The 25,697-nt window shown below is 41.2% G+C and overlaps 1 protein-coding gene across 1 annotated transcript in view; it reads right to left on the bottom strand.

Moving 5' to 3' along the window:
• sorcs2 (sortilin-related VPS10 domain containing receptor 2) overlaps positions 1-25,697 on the bottom strand; it is a 284,143-nt gene that overhangs the window by 122,262 nt on the left and 136,184 nt on the right. Inside the window, exon 3 of the mRNA XM_076087245.1 lies at positions 4,805-4,904. Coding sequence (XP_075943360.1) covers positions 4,805-4,904 — 100 coding nt within the window. The remainder of the gene's footprint in view (positions 1-4,804; positions 4,905-25,697) is intronic.

The raw sequence follows: 25,697 nt of genomic DNA, 5'->3' as shown, positions 1-25,697 counted from the left end.
GTCAGCAACTCCAAAAGGTCCCTGAAATGTAATTTTCTGAAAGCCAAATTGAAAAGAAATACTAAGTGAACAGTCGTTAAATATTGACGTTCTCTTCTGTTGTTGGGGTTGCATCCTATATTTTGTCGTTTTGTAGGATGGTATTGGTTTATGTAATGACCCCTATACAGTCCGACTTAATTTAAGGTTTTATGTATTCATGTGCATGAAAAGTTATTTTGAGTATTTTTTTTTCCAGGTGAGATCAACCATAAAACATGTAAAGTGAGATAGAATTCATTAAAAAAAAATCCTCCTCTTGGTTTATTCATCCCCCATTCCCAACATGTTCCATTAGCAGGGTGGCTGCTATTACTGTTGAACTGCGTTTACCCTCATTTTGTAAATAATTACGTTCAAGGCCCTCTCTTCTACAATAACGCCAGACAAGAAAGGCTTCGGAGAAAATGATCTATATAATTATCGAGAATATTACTATTATAGTGGTTTTCTTATGGAAGGCAGGGGAGACAGTTTACAGTCAGAAAGAGATCGTAGAGAGAAGAGCAGACGGCTGTTTGTCGTCATGCTATTGGGCAGCATCTGAATCAATTGAGTTGCTCTTAGAAGCTACTTAAACTGCCAATCACTGAAGTGCTGACACTACATCTGCAGTATCAGTCAGTCTATCACTCTTTTCCCCTTTTTGAAACAATTTGACTTAAGCCTGTGTTTACTCATCGCTTTAGTCCAACTATGGTCTTTTCCATCGCAGTAGGTGATTAAATTAATTTCTAAAACTACTGTTGATTTGTTTCTGTGGCAGTCCAATGGAGCATAATTATATGCATTGATTTGGTTTGATTCCGCACAGAAATTGTGCGAAATCAAAAGAAACCAGAGAAACCAGCTCCCACTTTGAAAATGTGACGATAACATATAGAGGGTGAGGAATCTCTGACAAGTTTTTTCTTGGCCTTCCTATATCTCTGGCCCACGGTTCCTGTCTTTGCTCTGAGATGAATTAATGAGGTTATGAAAACCACAACCTCTGAGACTGTGAGAGAACAATCATTCTGCAGCTTATTCTACAGCCCTTAGCTGACCTTGTAACTTAACCATTTCCCCTATACTTCAAAGGCTGATAAAGATTTGAAGCACTTGCATGAGAGCACTTAAAGAGCCAGCGAAGGCAGACCCCCTTAGTGGGTTTGTTCTTATCTCTACCTCTAATTCCAATACTCCATGTATAAAGACATTTTTTAACTGTCCCATCCTCCAGGCAGCGTGTGGTTGATGTATGTATCTGCCTACAGTAATATTTGTGGTGCTGTCAATGCTGTGGTCACTTAATAAATGAATATTGTGATATTTCACTTTTAAACTTCTTATGAGCCTCCTGGCTGGGGATGGAACTTTGCTTATTTCTTGTTTCTTCCATGCTCTGTCTTCCAGACTTATCTTAATATCTGATTAAAGGAAATAAGTGCCTGTGTGTGAGTAATGTGCTACAATAAAGATCTTACATTTTCTGTGGCTCATTGTGATGTCAGCATAATATATATATCATAGATGCTAAGGTTTCAGAATCACCGTGGATTATTGAACTGTGGCGGCTCACATTTTAAAATATAGGCGAATACATCTTAACAATATTTGATCAGAGTGTAACTTTCCATGTAGAACTTAAAGAGCTAAAAAGGAATGACCAGTCAAGCCCCAAGAGAGCCTCTGATGTCCACTGGACCTCTATTGATAGAGCAGAAAGTTATGACATCAAGAAAGATGTCATCCGCAGTACTAATATCTCAAAGGAGAACAGATTTGTATAAGCTGTTAATGGACAAAGAATTGTCTTCAACCTCATAATGTGCTAGACACAAATTCTAATCAAACACATTTCTCCACTTTGCTATCTATATATTGGTTACCAAAGATCAAGAGGACGTCAAGACATCAGGGAGAGAGGACGAGAAAGGAAACAAACGCAAAAATGTTGCCCTGCTGGAAACATTAACAAAGAACTCCTTTGTTGAGCTTCTTAATGTCTAAAACACACTTGAAAAGTTTAAAATATATGCATACGATCCTTTATTTTCATTTATTAGGACATCTTGAGTATTAAAGCATACTTAACGCTCATTATCGAAGCAAGCGGGACTACAGTACTGATAACAAACTTATTTTAAAATGATATGATGATTTGAACATAGTGTACCTTTTTGTGTGCCCACAGTATAAGGCTGATAATCCACCCCAAGTGGTCATTGTATGCATAAATAAGGTTGGAGGTGAACACTCCACCGAATTGTGCTTTACACTTAAATGATAAAGATAATGAATGATAACACTTATCCTTAAAGTTGTTTTTCTTTTTTCTTGTCTTTATATGTTAATTTAAATGAAGCACACAGAGCTGTGAGCAGTCAATGTGTGCCCAGTGGAGTGGGCAGTGGATAACATTTAGAATTATTGGCCATTAACATTGACTTTGGGGCGTTTTAATTCATGTTTCGGGACAGTTCTGGTACAGTGGTAAAAAAGAAAAGTTAGTCCGGAGCCTTTCTTTCAATTATAGTTCTTTTATAGAAAGAAAATCGGAATTGGCACGAATCAGAATCAGCAGGTCAGACTTCAAAAAAAAAAAATCTGATATTGGAATCGGCCAAGAAAATTTTTATTAGTGCAACTCCAGTGTAACTAATAGATGGATGTATATTTTTTTCCCTCCAGATATAGTTATCCTGGAACTGTCTGATCATGTTTAGCATAAGTCTTTTTTCTCTTGTTTTCATTATATTTGGTCAAGTTTGAATACCTTCTAATACCACTTGGAGTTGCAGAAGTTTTACCCATTAGTGAAAAGCACATACATACATCCCTCCCTCCATCTTCTTGGGAGGTCTCTTTATCAATGATAAAAGCTACTGATTTGGTGAGTGACATTGATGATTCAGTATAGATTTGTTATAGGATTGTTGTTCACTCTTGTGGACATGTATCCAGACTAGCAATTGTTAAGGATATAATTTAGATCTCTGCCATTATTGCTATGATGGCTGGTAAAGATCCAACAGCTTTTATAATCACTTTTAGCCTACACTGGAACCTTCATTTAGACCACACACTAAGCACTCAACAAGGAAACAGACTTGTGCAAACACTTGCTCAGCTGACAGCCCCCTAGACACAGGTGTTAAAGAAAATTGCTGAGGGAGGGAGCACTGAGCTTCCAGTCTCAAAGTATATTACGACTCTACTGGCGTTGAAATATGTCAACAGTCCTTGGGAGCCTTCTCCTGCAAAGGCTCTAGAGCAGGTCTTTAATAGAGCGCTCAATGAAGCAAGAGAAAGCGAGGGTGACATTGTCTCCATCTGAAGATTCACCTTTCTCTAATTGCCTCAAGTCCTATTGATTACCCGAGTCCCCTCACACCTTTTCTGTGTAATCCCCTCACAGAGCTTGAATACCCTCCCGTTTGCTGTTTTTTGATGAGATTAGCAGTATTGATCAAACTGTGCTCACGTATGTGTGTTTGTATGTGTGTAGAGGTAACTAATGAACCTGATCGCTCAGAATTTGGACGCTGAAAACAAGGAAGTAAACACATGGCAGCATACTGATATTTAGTTAGAGGGATCAAGGTGTTTGATGATCAACTACTCTCGTATCACCAGCATCACACACACATTCCAGCAAGAAGCACCGAACCTGAGCTTCCATTAGTCATCTCTCCTGCCCGGCCTGGAGGTGTGTTTAAGCAGCTCATATTACCAGACATCCTACTGTCACAACACACATCACCAGTCAGTTTCTTTCATTCTCTCTCTCTTTCTGTCCCCACAGAAGATAAAGATGACTCCATTCCCATGTAATAAAATGCTCTAATGTTGTTTGGCCCTTTACTATTCTGTGTGTATGTGTGCGCGCGTGCATGCGTGTGTGAAGAAAATGAGATAGCAGATCCCACAGTCCCCAGACGTTTGCAGAATGTAAGACGACATCTAATCTCCCTCCATCTACTCATTGATTGGAAGAACCCTGAACCCTAACCCTGGGAGATATCACCTGCACTACAGGCCACCGCAGCTGGCAGTCCAGTTGTATCTCAGTTTAAGTTGCCTAGTGTACCTCTTGGCTCATGCTTTAACTTTTGTGGTACCTGTTTTTTTCTTAATTAACTGTTGTTCAGATGTTTCCTGTGGATTGAATAAGTATAACATGGGTAGGAGTGTTACATGTGGCCAAAGTTGCAGTTCAAGATCAACAGCACTACATATGCTAATCTTTGTGTTGTCACAAAAAAAAAAATCATATTTCCTTTCCAGAGAAAGGACACATTTGCATTGGCATCAATATTATTTGCCATGCTTAACTTTAAATCATACCAACTGGGGTCCCTGTAGACACCAGAAGTATACGTTCATATACTGTGTACCCTAGCAGGCATTTTGTAGCTGCCCCACAGATGTTGTGTAAAGAAATACTTTTTAAAAACGATGGCACAGGAAGTAAAACATTTTTATCATGGAATCATCAATATAAAAGTAACTAACTGGTGACATGATTGGGTATTTTTTCTACCAAAAAATAATGCATTTTGAAATCCTACAAATAGAGGCCTTAAACAATTCAATTCAAAAGTCTAAAATGTAATCATTTAGTCAAATCAGACATCTAGATGCATTTTAATTCAATAATCATTCAGGCCTCCAGCTCACATTAGTGAACAAAACACGAGAGCATTTGCTTTTTCATCTAAAATTGTCAGCAGTGCATTTCAGCGAGCTCATGGACAACACAATCATTCAAATAAGTCTATACCTTTTTTTTGTTCTTTGGGCAGATGTAGAAGCTGGTCACCACGATAATTGTCCCTGGCATCAGGTTGAGTTTGCTGTAGGTGGTGCCATAGTCAGTAGACCTGGAAGTAGACAGACAAAAACAAGATCAAGTAGCAGTTGGTCAGGAAACTTAACATTTGTGGGGTAAATTTCCTTTAACTATGGTTTAATTAGTTAATATCAATAGCAAAAGGCAGTATGGTAGTGATTTGAAGAAAAGGACCTCTGAAATTGCTTGCTGTTCGTAGTCTTCTCAAACACTTCTTATGTTACACATTAAAACAACAGCAGCCCCATGTAAAACCAAAATGTTAGGGAAAGGGCAGCCTGCTTATTCTCTCAAACTGCCCTGAATGCATTATATCAGCTCTCTGTTCACCATATTACCACTTTGTGGTCCGTGGTCTGAGCCCAGTGACAAATCGAAACATCTGGGCGATCTGTCATTGCAACGACGATGGAAGAACAGCCCCGGGCTAGTGATGAAGTACTGGCCAATCCCCAAATCTGGCAGCTTTACGAGCAGGTAGGACCTGCTGTGTGTGTTTTAAATTGATTGCTAGCTGCTGGATTGTTTCTCCAGTACAGCTCAGTCACACCCACCAAGCAGAACGAGGGTGATTGTTAGTGACAAGTTTTGAAAAGCAGCACAGGTTTCAGCGCGGCAAGGCTTAGGAAGGTTGGCCGCTTATTGATAATTAATGACTTCAATTCTTTTGGGGGCGACCGTGGCTTACTGGGTAGAGAGGGTTGTCCGCCAACCGAAAGGTCACCAGTTTGTCACAATCCTCAAACACAGGAACAGCTGTAAAACTTGATATAATTGTATTTCGACTGCTTTTCTCCTATCGACTATCAACAATTCACTTCTCCAATGTCTATATCTAAGCCATCTACCCGTCTCTCAGACCACATCCAAACTAGGCTGCTGAAAGAAAAAGTTGAACCCTTTGTGTGCACCTCTTTCCCCATTTCTTATCAATATGTCTTTACCAAGTGCATCCTAACACTGAGACAGCACTGGTGAAAATTACTAATGACCATCAACAAAGGCATCACAACATCAGACAAAGGACTGGTCTCTGCACTTGTCTTGTTAGAACGTAGTGCTGCATTATCCACCATTGACCATTACATCCTATTACCAAGACTTATATATTTCATTAGCATTAAAGGAACCGCACGAAGGAGGTTTAAGTCCTATTTATCTTATCGATCCCAGTTTGTACATGTAAACGATGTAGATGCACACCAAAGTTAGTCACAGAGTTCTACATGGTTCTGTGCTTGGACCAATTCTATTCACCTTATACAGGTGCTGGTCATATAATTAGAATATCATCAAAAAGTTGATTTATTTCACTAATTCCATTCAAAAAGTGGAACTTGTCTATTATATTCATTCATTACACACAGACTGATATATTTCAAATGTTTATTTCTTTTAATTTTGATGATTATAACTGACAACTAAGGAAAATCCCAAATTCAGTATCTCAGAAAATTAGAATATTACTTAAGACCAATACAAAGAAAGGATTTTTAGAAATCTTGGCCAACTGAAAAGTATGAACATGAAAAGTATGAGCATGTACAGCACTCAATACTTAGTTGGGGCTCCTTTTGCCTGAATTACTGCAGCAATGCGGCGTGGCATGGAGTCGATCAGTCTGTGGCACTGCTCAGGTGTTATGAGAGCCCAGGTTGCTCTGATAGTGGCCTTCAGCTCTTCTGCATTGTTGGGTCTGGCATTTCGCATCATCCTCTTCACAATACCCCATAGATTTTCTATGGGGTTAAGGTCAGGCGAGTTTGCTGGCCAATTAAGAACAGGGATACCATGGTCCTTAAACCAGGTACTGGTTGCTTTGGCACTGTGTGCAGGTGCCAAGTCCTGTTGGAAAATGAAATCTGCATCTCCATAAAGTTGGTCAGCAGCAGGAAGCATGAAGTGCTCTAAAACTTCCTGGTATACGGCTGCGTTGACCTTGGACCTCAGAAAACACAGTGGACCAACACCAGCAGATGACATGGCACCCCAAACCATCACTGACTGTGGAAACTTTACACTGGACCTCAAGCAACGTGGATTGTGTGTCTCTCCTCTCTTCCTCCAGACTCTGGGACCCTGATTTCCAAAGGAAATGCAAAATTTACTTTCATCAGAGAACATAACTTTGGACCACTCAGCAGCAGTCCAGTCCTTTTTGTCTTTAGCCCAGGCGAGACGCTTCTGACGCTGTCTGTTGTTCAAGAGTGGCTTGACACAAGGAATGCGACAGCTGAAACCCATGTCTTGCATACGTCTGTGCGTAGTGGTTCATGAAGCACTGACTCCAGCTGCAGTCCACTCTTTCTGAATCTCCCCCACATTTTTGAATCGGTTTTGTTTCACAATCCTCTCCAGGGTGCGGTTATCCCTATTGCTTGTACACTTTTTTCTACCACATCTTGTCCTTCCCTTCGCCTCTCTATTAATGTGCTTGGACACAGAGCTCTGTGAACAGCCAGCCTCTTTTGCAATGACCTTTTGTTTCTCGCCCTCCTTGTGCAAGGTGTCAATGGTCGTCTTTTGGAGAACTGTCAAGTCAGCAGTCTTCCCCATGATTGTGTAGCCTTCAGAACTAGACTGAGAGACCATTTAAAGGCCTTTGCAGGTGTTTTGAGTTAATTAGCTGATTAGAGTGTGGCACCAGGTGTCTTCAATATTGAACCTTTTCACAATATTCTAATTTTCTGAGATACTGAATTTGGGATTTTCCTTAGTTCTCAGTTAGTTGTCGGCACTTCTTCCAGCCGTGTGCTCTCTTCCCTCTCCTCTCCTCCTGAAGCTCTTCTGTCCTGTCTTAATCAGGTGACTTAATATACCCACACCTGGGTGAGTGGCAAGGCCTTCTGGGAGCTGTGGTTCGTGCCTCGGCGGCCATTTTGTGATGTGGCTGCTGATCATTGAAGGGAATGTAGCACCCATCTACCACCTGGCCACTTGTGATGCCACAACACCAGTGGTGTATAAAGTACCCAAAAGCCATACTTGAGTAAAAGTAAAGATACCTTACTGGAAAATGACTCCAGTAAAAGTAAAAGTCACCTATTAGAATACTACTTGAGTAAAAGTCTTAAAGTATCTGATATTTATTATACTTAAGTATCAAAAGTAATTTTCTGATATTAAATGTACTTAAGTATTGAAAGTAAAAGTACAAGTAAATGCTGTTAATAAAAAAGCAAAGGGTCAGAATTTTGAGAATTATGAAGTTTATTCTTTTAAATGCTGTGGCACCATGACCAAGGACATGGAGCTGTGTTGACAATAATTGGGTTGGCTGTGATCCATCCAGGAGCAACAATGTTCAACATAATATATTGTACATAAGTAGACTTTTGCATCTACTATGAACTTATCATCATAATTCTCCGAAAAGAAATATGACACTATGAAGGAGTTGTAACAGTGTGTTTATAAGTATGCTCATTCCGACTGGAGGATGTAGAGGGCAAATGCATAATATTGTGTTCAGCAAAAAATATCCACTTGATGCATCAGGTCAGTGTTTTGAGAAAGGACACCTGCCTTGTAAACTCCTATGGGCCTGATTTGAACACAATAGGCAAAGGTTTTGCTCAAGCTGAATCTGCAATTGGGCGACTGCTACCATCATAACTCCATCTGATCATCCACAAAATGACTCAAATATCAAAACATGATCAATACTAAAGCAGCACCGAAAGTAACAACCCAGTCATTACTTGAAACTGAAAAATATCCTGTTCATCTTCAAAAGAAGTTGGTTTTCAAAATTGCGAGAATTCAGTCTCGCTCTTCTTGGGCTGAAGACTAGTCCTGCAATGCTAAATAGCCTTTCACAGGCCGCTGAGGCAGGTAGAGGTGTGTTCAGCTTCACAGACAGCTTGCGCACAGCTGGGAAGGATTCCCCTAATGCTAACCCTAATGCTGCGCTCTCGCGGCTCCTGATAATCCTATGGTGTGGTGGCTAGCTAATGTTAAGTTAGCTAACGTTAGCCAAATAGTGCTGCAATGATTATAGCCAAGATGACTCAAATCAACAAAATCTCACAACTGTCAACAGTTCCTCAGCTCACTAACTCGCTAGCGATCCACGGGTGTTGGTCTTCGTCACCACCATAGTTTGTTTCGGGAGTAGCAGGTGCTTCCATTTCTGCTTCCGTCATGAAATCAGTCATCGTAGAGTGGAATTCTACTCATGTAGTCGCTCGCTATCAAGCATCCTGGGCATCACTGGGAATCAAAACACCACGGCTTTGAGAGCACTTGTTTGCAATTGCGCATTAACGTGATTAACCAATGATTTAACTTGCAAGCTAGGACCACTGATTCGCCAAGCCTGCTTGTTGCAGTCTGTGTTCCACCACAGTCCCCGACGTTGGTCTCATGCTTCATTTTTTTTCTAAACATAGATTTGATTTTGTAGCGAGTAACGAAGGTTTCAGGGGAAATGTATCGGAGTAAAAGTATCAGTTTTCTTTGCAAAATGTAGTGAAGTAAAACTAAAAGTCAACAGAAATATAAATAGTAAAGTAAAGTACAGATATCCAAAAAAACGACTTAAGTACAGTAACGAAGTATTTCTACTTCGTTACTATACACCACTGCACAACACACACACACACACACACACACATACACACACACACACACATATGTATACAAGGTCAATTATAATAATGCCAGTGTGGTACAATAAGTCATGTGTAGTTTATTAATTTGAATAATTTTTGGGTGTAATGCAAGTAAATAGAGTTTGTTTCCTATGCGTTCATTGTAGTTAGACTTTGGGGTACAGTGTTATTCATCAGCATTGTCATCTTTAGGCAGTAGTACCAGTGTACCACCAGTAGATTTCAGTGTTGTTACATGAGCAGTGTCTGTGACAGGAGAGTCACAGCGAAGTCTGGGGTGAATAAGTGGGATAATGAGAATCTCTGTGTATAAGATGGAAGCAGAAAACCTTGTGTAGCGATCGTCAACTTTAAGTGGTAGTTTTGCATTTTGCAGGTAAGCTGGTCAATGTTTTTACTCTACTTCGGTGGCACTGTGTGAGGTTTTGTAAGTGTGTATTAGCGACTATAAAAACTGCGTCAGTTTAGCCAGCTAGTAGCTACAGCAAAGGTTACGGCCGCCGTTGTAGGAGCGCAGGGCAGTAGACTTGATAATGAGCGCTCAGGTGAGGGAGACCTCGTCGCTCATATTAGCGTTTTGGATGACTGTTTAGTAATAAATATGGTGTTATTGATCTCTATGGAAATTAATGAGACATATGTAAGACAAGAATCTCTGAACAGAATGTAAACAGAAAACGCTGTGTAAAGATTGTCAACTTAAAGTGATATTTTTGCATTTTGCAGAATTTTCCTTAAATGTGTAGCACCAGATTGAGCCTGTGTGATATAATTTACAGCACCAATACACCAGCAACATGCTGGGGAGGTACAATGGACTACAGATATTCTTGGAGCAAAGAAAACCATGAATTGTTCTAGAACCACAATAACACATTTCTGGTGCTGTTATTGCTGCTTGACCGCTCTGTTGATACAGGTGTATGCCTCCCTTTGTGTTTTTCACCACAGTGAACATATTGTTTTTGAAGAGCTAAACACCAACAAATATAGATTGAAGCAGAATATTTAGTTAGAAAAAAACCATGTTGAATTTTGGAAATCATTCCATGTATCTTCTTTTCAATAAATTTGACTTTTAGACTGAAGAATGAGACAATTGACAATTGTGTGAGAGACATGGGGGGCTATTGTACGTTATTAATAATAATAACTTGCTTTACTCTAGGCTTCGGAACCGTCCACAAATGAATGGATGATGTCACGGTGACTACATCCACTTCTTATATACAGTCCCTGGGTACTTCTCAAGTCTCTTAATTGTCGGTTCCTCGCTCCTCGATCCTCGCTTGATCAAGCTTTATATTTGATTAGGTTTCTGATTCACCGTCTGGTTTAAATAAATGTTCATTGTAGTCTGAACAACAAAAGGACCACAAACAACTTTCTTCATTTATTAGAAAGATTTGTGTTTTCATGATCTGATATTTACCTCAATAACTTTTATTATGAATACAATTAAAGTCAGAGAGAGCTGGAGAGACGAAACACTTTTTACATCATTCCTGAGTGTTTGATGAGTTTTATCATTTAAGAGAAACAATAATCATATTCTGGGTTATTTAATAATGACGCCACAGTCACAATTTCAAAACGTACAGACGCAAATAATTCATAAGTAAGACGATCGCATTCCGCCGATAGAAATGGATCCTGTGCTTATAAACAGAACACAGGACACAGTTTGTTAACAGACTACAGAGAGAAACACCTCTACAGTGGTGATTACTGTGTGTCTTTATTAGTATTATTAGTTAGTTATTAAGTACAGTGATCATGTGAACAGACACAAACTTATCTAAAGTCTCTCCAGCTGTTAAAGCCGACTGACAGCTGATCCACCATCATCACAGACGTCGCTTCACGTGACTCAACTGAGGAAAAGACGTCTCATGTCTCTTAAAACATATTTCCTCGTTTCCTCTCTCCTCGCATGGTTTCCTCCATGCATCCCTGGTGGGAGGGACTAAGACGCAAGGAAAGGACCCAAGTGAGGGAGACGGGGATGCAATTAAGATACTTGAGAAGTACCCATTGTTAGGGCCTTGTATGGATGCAGGAGGAGTCCAAGCAAGTGAAGCAGTCTAGCTCCTGGGACTACAAGGACTGTGATGTGGCTCTCTGTGTCATTGCCGACAGCAACTGCTTTCAGGTTTTGACTGAAAGAAATGTAATCGTTTTTGATCTGTGTTGGCTACATTGTTTAATTTTCCCCCTGATCACCAAGGCTTTTGTTCTTAGTGTGATTTGAATGAATGAGATTAAATGTCAGTTTTTCGTTTGTATTTAAGTTCATGTAACCATGTATCCATATGGCATCACTGCAGCAAACATATTAGTCCAGTTTGTCCTGAAAATAATAGAGGGATCGTACAGCAACTTTAGCGAGGGGCGGAAATTCTCACCTCTCCACTCTGCTCTCATGCCCAGGTCCAATGTGCTCCCAGGTCCAATGTGCTCCCTGGTCCAATGTGCTCCCAGGTCCAATGTGCTCCCAGGTCCAATGTGCTCCCAGGTCCAATGTGCTCTTGGCAGTGTGGATTTTGTGCATGCTCATGAGTTTCTGACAGGTAATGGAGAGACAAAAGTCTTGGAATGCATGAAAAATTCAGTGCCTGGAGCACATTCTGAGGATGTGAAAATGTTTGCTCCCAAGCCACTCTGCTCGATATTGCTCCGCGTTCAACCAGTGGCCCATTATAGAATGCTGCAGAGATGATGATGCATTTTTGTAGGCCAACCAGGAAGTGCACATCACACTGTTTCCCTCCAAGCCAATGAGATAAAACATAAATCAGGGTGTGGCTGTTGAAGAAATTATTAAGCAATCAATTCAGAGAGCTTATTTTTTACCCACTGATTACATAATTACTGGTGAATATCGTAATGACTACTTGACTGTCCCTTTACTGTAAGACTATACATTTTGCCAACATGAATTAGCCACTGAACAACACAGTCTGTTGGAGTATTCCTTTTGTATTTGAGGTAACTGAACTTCATGCAAAAACGTAATTATGAAATGTATGTTATGTCTCACCACATAATTCAAGATGCAGCTGCTGTATTTTCAAAAAAAACTTGCCTAGTAGCATTTATTAGACAAAGGATTTTAAGAAAAAATCAAATAATCCTTAATTAGTCCTACAGCAGAGACATTTGCAGGATTACAGCAGCAAAGTGGACAGAGCAACAAGAGACATCACTAGAAAACAATACAAACAAAAAACAAACAAAAGAAAAAAACAAGTATAATAAATAGTCAAACAGAAGAGGTATAACAAATATGTAAATTGCAAAAAAAAACAAAAGCAAAAAATACAATATAATCAGATTGAGTGTTTGGATACACATTATTGCACATATGAGGTAGGAAATATCAAGTGTATATTTTGCACAGAGTATTTATATTTCACATACGTACAGTGATACTGTACATGAATGAACGAATTAGTCATTTGCCAGGTTTTGATATGGTGTGTTTGGTCTATTAGGAGCACTGTTGATTGTGCAGTCTGACAGTGGCAGGAAGGAAGGACCTGCGGTATCTCTCCTTAACACACCGCAGGTGAAGCAGCCGGAGCTGCACAGTGCTGATAGTGTCCTGCATGAGGTGGAAGATGTTGTCCATCAGGGATGATAGCTTAGCCATCATTCTCTCTTCCACCACTTCCACTGTATTCAATAGACATCTCGGGACACAGCTGGCCTTCTTAACCAGTCTATTCAGTCTCTTCCTGTCGGCAGTGGAGATACTGCTGCCCCAGCAGACCACTCCATAAAAGATGGCTGATGCCACCACAGAGTCGGAAAAGATCCTGAAGAGTGCTCCCTACACTCCAAAAGGCCGGAGTCTCCTCAGCAGATAGAGTCTGCTCTGAGACAGGACACCAGGTTAGACACTCCCGTATCTGCACATACTGTGGACGGTTGGTGAGGTAGTCCAGGATCCATGCTGTGAGGTTCAGGTGCGTTGTCTTTGGCACTGGTACCACGCAGGATGTTGTCCACAGCTGTGGCACCTCTCCCCAGCTTCAGGTTGAAGATGTTCTCCACAATTCCACACAGCTGGTCTGCGCAGGACTTGAGAAGCCTTGAGCTGATGCCATCCGGACCCGAGGCCTTTCTGGCCTTGAACTTCTTCAGTTTTGTCCTCATCTGGTTTATTGTGAGGGACAAGTTGGGGGGAGGCTGTGTGCTGAGTGTTGAACAGGAAGTGCAGTGTATGTGGAGGGTGGAAGGGAGCTGAATGTTGTGGGAGGGAAGGTGGAGGTGGGGCAATATACAGGTGGTGCAGACAATGGGGGACTGGCTAGGGGGAGGGGAGGATGACTGATCATGATCTGTTGAAGAATGAGCTCCAATCATTCACTCACTTTTGGTCCCCCACAGGCTGGGAGTTGGGTTCCTGGTGGCCAGACATGGTTTTAAGGCCCTTCCAGACCCCGCTGATGTTCTTCTGCTGCAACTGATCCTCCATTTTTATCTTACATCTGTTTTTCCCTTCCCTGATCCTCCTCCTCAGCACAGTCTTCAGCTCCTCCTTGTTACCTGACCTAAATGCCCTCTTCTTTTCCTTGAGGAGGGCCTTTATTTCAGGAGTTGGAAACCGTACCGTCCTTGTGGGTACGGCATTCTCCACACAGAAGTTAATATAGTCTATTATACAGTGTGTGAGACTGTCGATGTCCTCGCCATGGGCATCACTAAAAACTTCCCACATGGTTAAGTGGAAACAGTCCTTCAGAGCCTCATCGGACCATCTTTTGACTCTGTGAGTGACTGCTGTCTGTCTGTGCACGAGAGGTTTGTACACAGGCAAGAGGTGCACCAGGTTGCGGTCAGATCTTAACAGGGGATGTGATGAGGTGTATGCTGCCTTGGTGTTGGCATGAAATAGATCCAGTGTTTTATTGTCTCTAGTGTGGCATGTAACATTTTGGATGATTAAAGTCACCAGAGATAAGGAGTGCATTCGGATGTTGTGTCTGCCTGCTTGTTGCTGAGTGGATGATGTCACAGGCCACCTCAGCGTTAGCAGAGGGGGGAATATACGCAGCTATTGCGATAACATGCGGGAATTCCCTTGGTAGGTAGTGAGGCCTCATGCTCCTTAGTACAGATTTGTTCTTTAATAGTGATGTGCCCAGGGTTACACCATCTATCATTTACAAATACTGCCAGACCGCCTGCCTTCCTCTTACCACTCTCCTTTGTTCTGTCCGCCCGTATAATACGGAAACTGTCTAATGCTGCGTTCGGAGTTAGCGCAGTAAGCCATGTCTCCGTAAATAGCATTCTGCTACATTCCCGATATTCGCTCTGATGCCGATAACTCGTCTGTCTTGTTGGGGAGAGCTCTCACATTCCCCATAATGATGGAGGGAAGGGCGGGTTTATAACTCCTCCTACTGGCGTGACCCCGTCTCTTCCTCCTCAGTTTGCGGGGAACTTTGGATCTCTACTCCGATAGCAGCACCGCCATGTTACAGAATGCTAACAGCTCCCTGGTGCTAACAATGGGAGCATGGCTGCTTGCTGGATCCCCGGACACGGTTGTGAAAAGTGCAAAAAACTGTATATAGACCAAAACAAACCTGTCTGGAGTCCATAGTGCACTAAAGTTAAAAAAGTACCGTATTTTCCGCACTATAAAGCGCACCGGATTATAAGGCGCACCTTCAATGAATGGCCTATTTTAGAACTGTTTTTATATATAGGGCGCACCGGATTATAAGGCGCATAGAATAGAAGCTACTACAGTCAAACGTTTGACTGGGGTTGCGTTATGCATCCACTAGATGGAGCTGTGCTGTTGGACTAGGAGTAAGCACAGTACCGGTGTTTACCGCGGTGCGGCTTTGTAGTTTACCAGTCGTACTGAAACATTTTGACAGAGCGCCGTGTACAACCAGTATGGATCAACCAATTAACCAATTGATCCATATATAAGGCGCTCCGGATTACAAGGCGCACTGTCGTTTTTTGAGAAAATTAAAGGCTTTTAAGTGCGCCTTATAGTGCGGAAAATACGGTAATTAAATGAAGAAAGGTACCACAAAAAAAGCACAAAATAGAAGTGGAGGGACAAAAGCTCAACGGTGAGCAGGAGCTGCTGTAACAAGCTGCCACTTGTGCAGCGCCGGAAGAGAGTTTATATTATTTAGCAGTTACTTGTGTGAAAAACATAAAGATGATTCAAAGCAAGGGGAATAAGTCAGGAAAGATGTTCCAGCAATAATAAGGCTAATTTGGGGGTTGGGCAGGGGTTGCTGTGCCCCAGAGCCTTTTATGGCAAGAATAATGATTTTTAGTTTATATGAGAGCTCATTCTGCACTGCCTGCCATCCAGACGTTTTGATTAATAGACTGGTTGGGAGTGATTATAGATTAATGAGGTATAATAACTTTGAAACAGAATGGCCAGGATATGAGAGGGGAGATGGTGGAGCACAGGGAGGATGAGAGGGGAGAAGGGTTCGATGAAAAAAAAAAACAGTATTTTATTTGGATGACTCATAACTTGGATGGAGAAACATTTGATTCTGATACACAAAGGCTTAAACAAGTTGCTACAGACAAAACCCATGTGGTAGAAGCCATGCAGCTGAAATAAAGAGTTGAAGGATATAAACCACTAGCATACTGAGGTATAAAAGAAGAGTGATATTACGAGAGACAGGAAAGGGGGGAGAAAGGTGGACACGAAAGTGTCTGCGAGAGTGGATGTGACAGAGACAGACTGAGGGTGAAATTGTATTTTCCTTGATGCACTTGAGAAAACAGAGAATGTGGCAGCACTTTAGGGCAGCGACAGGTGCGAAATCAGATTTAATATCCTTATATGTCAAGGTTGCTCCAGCACCTGACATCTCAGGGAAGGCAAATCAAGCACAACAGGATGCGATAAGAATACCAAAATATAGAGAAGGGGCTAATAAATCCACCTAAATGTCCCCAACATGTAAGCGGTTGATGTGTTTTGATGAGACGTGTCAGACAGAAGTGTATCCTTCAAGAAATGTCTTTCCTCACTGTGCATGCATGTCAGGGAAAACTGCTGTCGCTAGAACTACGCTCATACTCTGAAATAAGAAGAAGAAGAAGAAACATTCCTTTATTAGTCCCACAGTGGGGAAATTATTCTCTGCATTTGACCCATCCCTGTATATATAGGGAGCAGTGGGCTGCCAATGACAGGCGCCCGGGGAAATAGGTTCAAACATGGCTAATGGTAGAGCAGAGCAGTGGTTTGGAGTGTTAAAGATAAGCCAGAGGACATATACAGTAGCTGGGTGTGTCCTGACATGCCACGGTCTGATTTCTGCAGGGAGCCGAATGCTGAGGCAGACGGATGCTGTCAGTCTGAGTCAGGCCCCCACAGACAGACTGTTAAGTTTGACAGGGCTAGCCCAACTAGCAATTGGGGTGGTTTGGTAGGAAAGCCAGAGTCCCCCGACAAGACAAAGGATTGAGCTGTATCTGCCTGTGGAGAATGTGTCAAGGCTTTCGATCATCCATTCATTCAGCATCCCAAAAGAATTTGTGCCAATTTTTGTCCAGAGCAGGTTAAAGCTTTCCCTTTGAAAGAGCAGGGTTTAGTGTGAGATAGGAGTTTTTGATTTATTGCAGCAAAGGTACTTGCCATGACTAGTGTTAAAAACACTGCTGAAAGGAGGGTTGCCATTCGAATTGAATCTCATTTACAGTGGTTAAAAGCAAGGCATCATAAAATCAACCAGATAATCACTTAACAAGTGCAGTCACATTTGATGCTTTAGTATGGTGAAGTTCAGAAATATAGTTGCATGACACAGCTCTGTAATGCTGAGACAATTAAACTACGAGGTATGATGCTCCACACATTAACAGGTCATCAATGAATTTCTGTCTTTCTTTATAAATGGCCATTCTGCTTTACTGCAGCAGTTTGTTTTCCACAGATCAGTGCCCTCTATCTGTTTATTTTTGTTACTTTACAGCAGTGCAATGGTTGTGGATGATAAAGCTCAAGGAGTCTCAGGTGTACCCTGAACAAAGGCTTTATGGCTATCTTCTCTGGCCTGATTGTATCAAGCCTGACTTTATTGACTGCAGAATGGATTGTAGAAGAAAATAGTGTCTTCCAGAGATCTACCACATGTTGCCAACAGAAGCTGCAGGAGAGTTGTGAGGCAACTTAAAAAAAAACATTTGAACATGTCTGTGGGAATGTTTACCTTGCTACTACGAAGCCTGCACCACCCGTTTGGGATATTTCTGGCCCTGTGGTGTAGCTGTGACAGTCACAAAGTCAGACAAACAGATTTTTAACACTCAAACTTTTATGAATGCTCCTTAGCTGTGATTGCCTTCAGAGAATGGATACTATGCAGAGTTCACAGAGGAAGTATAAACCTGTGTCGTAAGGGGAAGAATAAAGACGACTGCTGAACTTCTCTTTGCCTTAGCATGACACTAACAGAGGTATCAACCACACTGGTCACAACTCAAAGGGCAAACAAGACGCAGTGTCCACAGAAAGGTGTTATGGTTGACAGGCTCATGTCAGACGTTAAAGCAAAGAAAGAAAACAGTTCACAGACCTTGCTTTATGTTGTCATTAAACTACCTTCTACAATAGAAACAGTCCAAATAAAAACTTTGATAATCTAAAGAAATCAGTTGTTTCTGTTGATTTATTTAAATGTAATCAATTCACTGGAGCATCAGCAGCTAAAAGACTGTCCAGGATCTGATTGCTCATCAACATTTCCCTTTTCCTTCTTCCATCTCCTCTTTCATGAACAAATATAAAGCATACTTTGGGTTTTGAGTCCTGCCTCTACACTTGGCACCATTACCAGTGGCAGAGGGTCTTGAAGGCACCGCCATGTGAAATTCAGCAGAGGACTTGGAAGCTCATCGCTGTATAGTCCTGTACAGTAAAGAGTAGGAGGACACTTGTAAGAGTGAAACTGATCAGAACAGCCAGTTACTGACACTATTACACGCAGGGTCCATTCTGCGACAGATTTGCTGATGCTGCAACAGTTCATTCTGTATGATGAGAGTAAATTAGCTTATATGCATTAAAATCGCAATAGCTTTTAGCAGAGATGGGAAGATGTGGGCTACATTTTTGTTTCAGCAGCAATTGGAAAATTGCATCTAGAAGTGCATCCTACACTGCAAGTAGTCTGAGCAGGCAGTTAGCCAGGATACAGTGATTCATGTTCGGTATGAGCACTTCACAGTAGCAGATACGTCTCTTGAAGTGCACAAAACCACTGGAGCATAGTTATCAGAAGCAGAGTGCTGATGCCATTTGAGGAGCTGCTTATGGAAGTCCCCTGAAAGGGCTTTTTGCATCTATTTTTCCTGTTTGTACAGAGAAAATGACAAAATCAGTCCACCGAAAGAAAACAAATGTCTTGTCAGCTATGATGACAATTTGTTTGGATCCTTTTGACAAGAACTACTAAATAATGAATAAATTACCCACATCTAGTACAATGGTGAATCGTTGGATCTCTCCTTCTAATCGGTTTCCAGTTTGAGAGCCAGTCAAAGTGCAAGTCTCATGTGGCTATTAGCAGCCTGCATTGATTCATTGAGGAAGTTTCTCTTAAGTGAGTTGCAGGAAGGGGTTTGATAATAATACCCATAAAAAGTACACCCATAATGTAAACACCAGACCAGTTGGATAGCGGTGCTGAAAACTACAACCCCTACAAGAGTCCCCAAAGTAAACGTACAATGAATAGGTTAACCAGTTAGAAAGGCATCTGCTGTGATGACTTTCATGAGCATCTCTCTGAAATCTAAGAGGCGTAGAGAACCCCTATTGGCTAAAAGCTGGCAAAAAAAAAAAAAAAAAAATGATGTCACTGAATTTATCCATGACAAAGAGTCATCCATGACACTAACTATCAAAAACATATTATTTGTGAAAATGTATGGTAACTTGATGCCCAGTACCCAAGCCCCGTTCTGTGACCCAAGACTCTGGCTGTGTGTCAATGCATTATGTCAATGACTTGTGTGAAGAGGAGTAAAATTTGATTTTTGAATGAGCTGAGAAGTGCAGGGAAAAACCATAGCTGTAATATTTATTAGGATCCGTCGGGTCAACTGCATTTTGGTTTGTTCCCAATTATCCTCCAGCTTATTTAGACCAAGTCAGACTGTCTTCAGGTCCCTTTCCTATTGGATCTCTTTTTTTCGATTGGTTTTCCACAAGTCTGTCAAATGAAACCACAAAATAATTCATGTTGTTTGTCCATGCCGTCCAGAGTGACACATATAAGCATTTTGTGATGCCACATCACTGTTAACATGAATCAGTTTTACAGCGACGAGGCTGTGGTTAAGGTTTAGAAAGGTTTAGGCATGAAAGGGAAAAACATTAACTGATGTTTGGAAACGACAAACAAACAGCAATCTCCAGTGTAAAAGTAAAATATTTTGTTGACCCATACATTAAATACAATCATATTGTGCTGCATAATTATGCCGCCAGTGATACTCTTCCAGTGTCAAGTCTTTGTGTAATTTTGTTAATGTTATTTTTTGAGATGAAATGCGTCTAAATGTCACAAAGTGACCATTTTTTTTCAGCTGAGTAGTACGTCCTATAAACTGATATATTAGATTTAACATCAACTTAATTTAGTATCTGTGCATATTGCACAATCAAAGATACTCAAAATGGCATCCCTAAAAACTGCATAAGTAATGTAAAGCCTCTTTTTTTTTTACTAAAGTTGGTTAAACTTTACATTTCTCCAACAACTTGCTTTTATTTAAGTCAAAAAATAAAAATGTCCAATAGTACCTGCTAGACATCAGCATTTTGTAATTGTGAGCATGTTAGCATTACAATAGCATTTAGTTCAAAGCACTGTTGTGTCAAAATATAGAGTTGCTAGCATTGCTGTACAACTCAAAACCTTGTTCCTCCTTCATAACATAGTTTGCATCTAAACCTTACTGCTTTGTGCTTGCAGAATTGAGTTTCATCTTTTCTTCTATGTTAAAAGAAGATTTAGTGCTAAACCTCAGCATGTTAGCATACTGACGTTAGCATTTAGCTCAAAGCCAAAGACACTAAAAGACTAATCTACTATGGGTGGAGGAATAAAATAGATTCTTCGATGCATCGCAATTCTCCATTGAACGATTTTGACTCGATGCAGAAAACTCAATAATCGAACATTTCAAACTCAATTCTCAACGTTATGATCTCCTCTAACAATTCTGTGACACTGGGCTGTCCATTCCTTACCGCTGCCCCTGAACGCAACAGACGTAGTAGACGTGCGTCTTGTTTGCGTTCTAAGCTAGGCTAAATACTAGCAGAGTTTTGGTGAGGGTGGCTCAGCTTGAGCAGCTGAATATAATAGATATGACCCGACCGGCACCCCCTGGCTTCAAAGCTAACGTATGGAAGCATTTCGCTTCTTCTTCCACTAAACTCGGAAAGGGTTAAGCGAGTCACGAAGTAGATTCACACTTTTTTTGCCAACAATTTGTGCACATACCTAGTCATTGAGAAGCAGCACACATTAGACCCAAGATACAACATTCATCTCAACGTTTTTACGGACGACACAGCGATACTCTACAACAGGGGTCCCCAACTGGCGGACCGCGGTCGGGATCCGGACCCAGACGCAGTTGCATCTGGACCCAGCATCTCAAACCAATAGATAATTTGGAAATATACATACTTGAAAGCAATTTTATACTTTAACCAGCGCAACTTATTCAGCTGTTACGGCACTTGTTCAGCGGTGCAGGAAACACACCGACTAATGCGTTGTAAATCACATCAGGTGATGCAGCTCAGCCAATCAAATATGAGTATTCTGACAAGTTTCCTGACTCGAGTGAGATTTACACACACCGTGACACATGGGGCTGAGACGAGGAAATAGAAAAAACAGCAGGAAAATTGTGCCGATCAGAGAAGTTATCTTCACATGACGTTCTCCAAAAAGAGAAACGTGTTCAGAGAGAACAGAATTTATAAGCATGAATGAACAGACTCTTCTATGTTAATTCTTCCCACAGGCAGTTAAAACCAGCATGTCTCATATGTCCAGAAACCGTAACTATTGATAAAAGCGGCAAATGAAGCGACACTATGAGACAAAGCACAACTCCTTTGAACAAACGTACCCACTCACATCTAAATGAAGACACAGAAAATAAACCTAAGAGCCCAATATGATCAGAATCCTAACACATGAGTTCACTGTTCAACAATGATGTTACCAGAGAGAATAGAGCTGAAACAAGTGTTAATAACCACAGATAAAGTCCATGCTCACTGATTTATCTTTTTAGAAGATGAGAAAAATATAATATTGTGACTTTTTTATTGACATCACTTCACACCTGAATGAACTGAATTTAAAGCTGCAGGACAATTCAGTGAAATTAATTTTTCTAAAATGAATTACTTTATTTTAACTAATGCTTCATAGCGTGTGCTACCGTATTTTTTTCAATAATTGTAATTACCAGTAATTATCAAAATACAAGTCCAAGCACCAGAGTAAACTTTTTTATAAAAAATGCCACACAATTACTGGTACAAGTTTCTCTGAAATAAGAAAATTGCTGCATTATACTATTGTAAACAAAATTTATTTGGGTTTTGGACTGCTGGTCAGACAAATGAAGCGTTTTGAAGATAATATTGGGCCCTGAGTTATTGAGATAGTAATTTCTAAATTACATTTTATGGACAATTAAGTCATTTATTAATAAAAGATAATTGAAATACTATTTAGTACTAAAATGATTTAGTTGCAACCCTAGTAATAACTGTTTGGGGATTTACTTAAAAGCAAGCAGTTCAAATTTGATTATTTAAGTAGAGAAGGGATCGATAGTTTTCCTTACAGAACAACAGAGTTCAATCCAAATGTTACTGATTGGAATATCTATTCATCACCTGATATGCCTCTAGGAAACAAGCTCCTCACTAACCGTGGCTGAATGCTGGGAACATGCTCTCCTAACAGGGCATCTCGCAGTAATTCACATAAAGGCCACACACCGCTACCTGGCTGGCAATGATCAACAACAAATATCAAGACAGTAACACAAAGGATGTGAAAATGTGATTTGATGTGTTGAGTGCAGTATATGTACAGTATAACTCGTGACCAGAGACCGTTGCTGCTTTGCGGAAGAAAATTAAGCAACAGGAGGATTTCATTTTTATAGATTTAGAGAGCAATTCAGTCACATGCTGTTTCTCATACATTTCAACCAGTCTTTGTCCCCATTTCCACCTTTCATTTTTAATTTCAGCACTGTGACGCAAAAAGGAGAAGCCTGAAAGTATCGTCATTCGCCTAAATTTGCTTGGGTGTCAGAGGTGAAATCTCATGGGAGGGGGTCCCCCTACAAACATCATGCAACCCAAAGACAAACCAATTTGTCACAGTAACCGTCTCGGACAAGACCGCAAGACTAATCATTACCACTGATTGCTGCTAGTTGATAAGTCTGGAGGTATAGATGTGAGGTCAATTGTTATGTCTTAACCCTGACCATGCTTGGTAGAAAACTGATGTCTAAAAAAGGTTTAGATTTTCAAGAGCTATGAACAGAGTTGTTTTCAACTTGACCACCATTCATTTTTCCACAAACATCAACATTGAACTTCTGAGGTGTTTAATTACAAGGAGAGAATGTGCGTTGCAATTACACACATCCTTAAAAAGGTACATGATGCAATATTGGAAGACACTCACCGGCTCTCAACATGGCGACGCATGAGCAGGCGCCTCATTACTAATTGTGATAAAAGCGCTAACAGTACAAACTTCAGCAAATGTTGTGACAGAGCTAAGAGTCTGAGGGGGAACAGGATGGTCCGGACAGCATTATCAGCTGTAACCACCGTATCACAGCAGTGCAGAGCGACAGCAGTGTGCTAACCAGTGCAGAGCGCTAACATGCACGAACATGCATGCTATGTCAACAAAGCAAGGAAAAAGTTGGCTATAAACACACACAGAGGGAGTACAACTACGTTGTCTGTTCTGGTAGACATAACTATACCATATCTTTACAAAGCAAATAGTTGTTTGCTGCATCATTAATGCTCTGAATGTCATATTGCTCCTTCAAATAAATACTTTGACTTTCTAGGAAAGCATTGTATTTGCTCAGTATTAATGGACACCAGTGGTGGGCCGTCAGGGCCTGCAAAGCCTTCTCTGCTGGCCTAGACAGAATCACAAAGTTAGAGCTATTTTATAATTTAATAATTTTTCATAAATACACTACATGTATTGTCATTTTTTTCCCATTATCTTATGTTCTCATTGCACAGCTACTGTCTTCCTCAGTTGCTCTGCTTCCAGTGCAGCTTGTTTTAAGTAGAGCTTTTATCCAATCAGATTTCACCTCTGTGTCTCTAGGTAAGAACAGAGGCAGAGGCCTGCACACTCTCACCTGCAGCCAGTGCAGATTAAAGTAAATGGGGACGATATTATTGATTGTCATAGTGTTCAACCAATCAGATCTTTAGTTTGACATGTTGGGCGTATTCTTTGACTATCAGAGCCTGCGCGCCGGCCTATAATGACGTCAGCATTACATGCCGCCAGTGTCCATGTGTAGCTTTCCCGCGAGGTACAGAGTGTGCTGTGATTGGTCAGTGGGCGAGCACGTGACTATCGTGAAACGAAATTTAACAGCCAGCAGAGGCTGATGGGTAGTGAATCACATCACGTGATGCAGCTCAGCCAATCAAAATGCATTCTGACTGAGTGAGATCCACCATGATAGAGGAACCTGAGCCGAGGAAAGACACTGCAGAGCAGTACGTTCAACATTCGCGTTGTGAAAGTAAAATCCAATGTTAATCTCTTTGGGCCGCGGCTTGTCATTAAGGAATGACAGTGGATCCCACAGCCAGACCAGCTGAGAACATTATATTTTCCTGAATTTAGGCTTTTGCATTTTCTAAATGCTCTAGCATTATTCAAATGGCTCCTACCGAACGGTTTAATACGAAGATGTACATAGTTACAGCCTTAAAAATGAATAATAGCTGTGGTGCCATTATGTGGTTATAAGGTGATATTTCAGCTGCAGGACAGCAGTGAAGGCCTAGATATAAAATGCACGGCCCGCCACTGGACAAAACAGCGTTCGCCACACCATTCGGCCTTTATGAGTACCTGAGGATGCCCTTTGGGCTCTGTAACGCGCCCGCAACCTTTCAACGTCTGATGCAGGCTACAATGAGTGATCTAGTTTTGCAGATGGTATTGATCTATTTGGACGACTTGCTAGTGTTTTGATCAACATTCGAAGACCACTTAGTGAGGTTAGAGACCGTCTTCAAGAGGTTGAGAGCGACAGGGCTAAAAGTCAAAATGAAGAAGTGCCATTTTCTTCAACCCGAGGTCAGATTTCTTGGCCACCAAGTTTCAGCTCAAGGTATTGGCACAGACCCTGACAAGATAAGTGCAGTGAAGAAGTGGCCCATCCCCAGTACTGTGAAAGAGCTAAGGTCGTTTTTGGGCTTTTGCAGTTACTATAGAAGGTTCATTGAGGGTTTCTCCCAAATTGCAGGGCCCCTTCACGATGTTGTAAATGTTTGTATCAAAGAGAGCAGCAAGTTCAGGAGTAATGAGTTGTTCAGGTTAGCCTGGAATCCACAGTGACTACAGGCTTTTGAGCTCTTAAAGGAGAAGCTGACCAGCACCCCCACACTTGGCTATGCAGACTTTAACCGCCCTTTTATTGTAGAGATAGATGCTAGCAGTCAAGGTCTAGGTGCAGTTCTATGCCAGGAACAGGGGGGGAAGCGAAAAGTCATTGCTTATGCAAGTCGGAGGCTAAGAGGGGCTGAGAAAAATGACCAAAATTACAGCAGTATGAAGTTGGAGCTCCTCGCTCTAAAGTGGGCGGTCACTGAAAAGTTTAGGAATTATCTTCTGGGGTCCAAATTCACCATCATTACGGATAATAAACCCGTGTCATCTTTCTACTGCCAACTTAGGGGCTATTCAACAGCGGAGGGTCGCTCAGCTGGCTTCAGAACTTCAGAAATTTCAAGCATCAGATCCGACACTTAGTGTAGTGAGAGAGTTTTGGAGCAGACAGAGGAAACCTACCTTCCAAGAGAGAAAAGGTATATCTAAGGCAGTTTGCTCCTGGCTGAAACAGTGGCCACGGATCAGAGAAAAGGATGGACT

This window comes from Anarhichas minor, unplaced genomic scaffold (genome assembly GCF_050575085.1).
Source record: "Anarhichas minor isolate MPS153535 unplaced genomic scaffold, ASM5057508v1 ptg000009l, whole genome shotgun sequence".
Lineage (NCBI taxonomy): Eukaryota > Metazoa > Chordata > Actinopteri > Perciformes > Anarhichadidae > Anarhichas > Anarhichas minor.
Note: the sequence above shows the minus strand (reverse complement) of the source record. Positions and strands in the feature narration are given on the sequence as shown.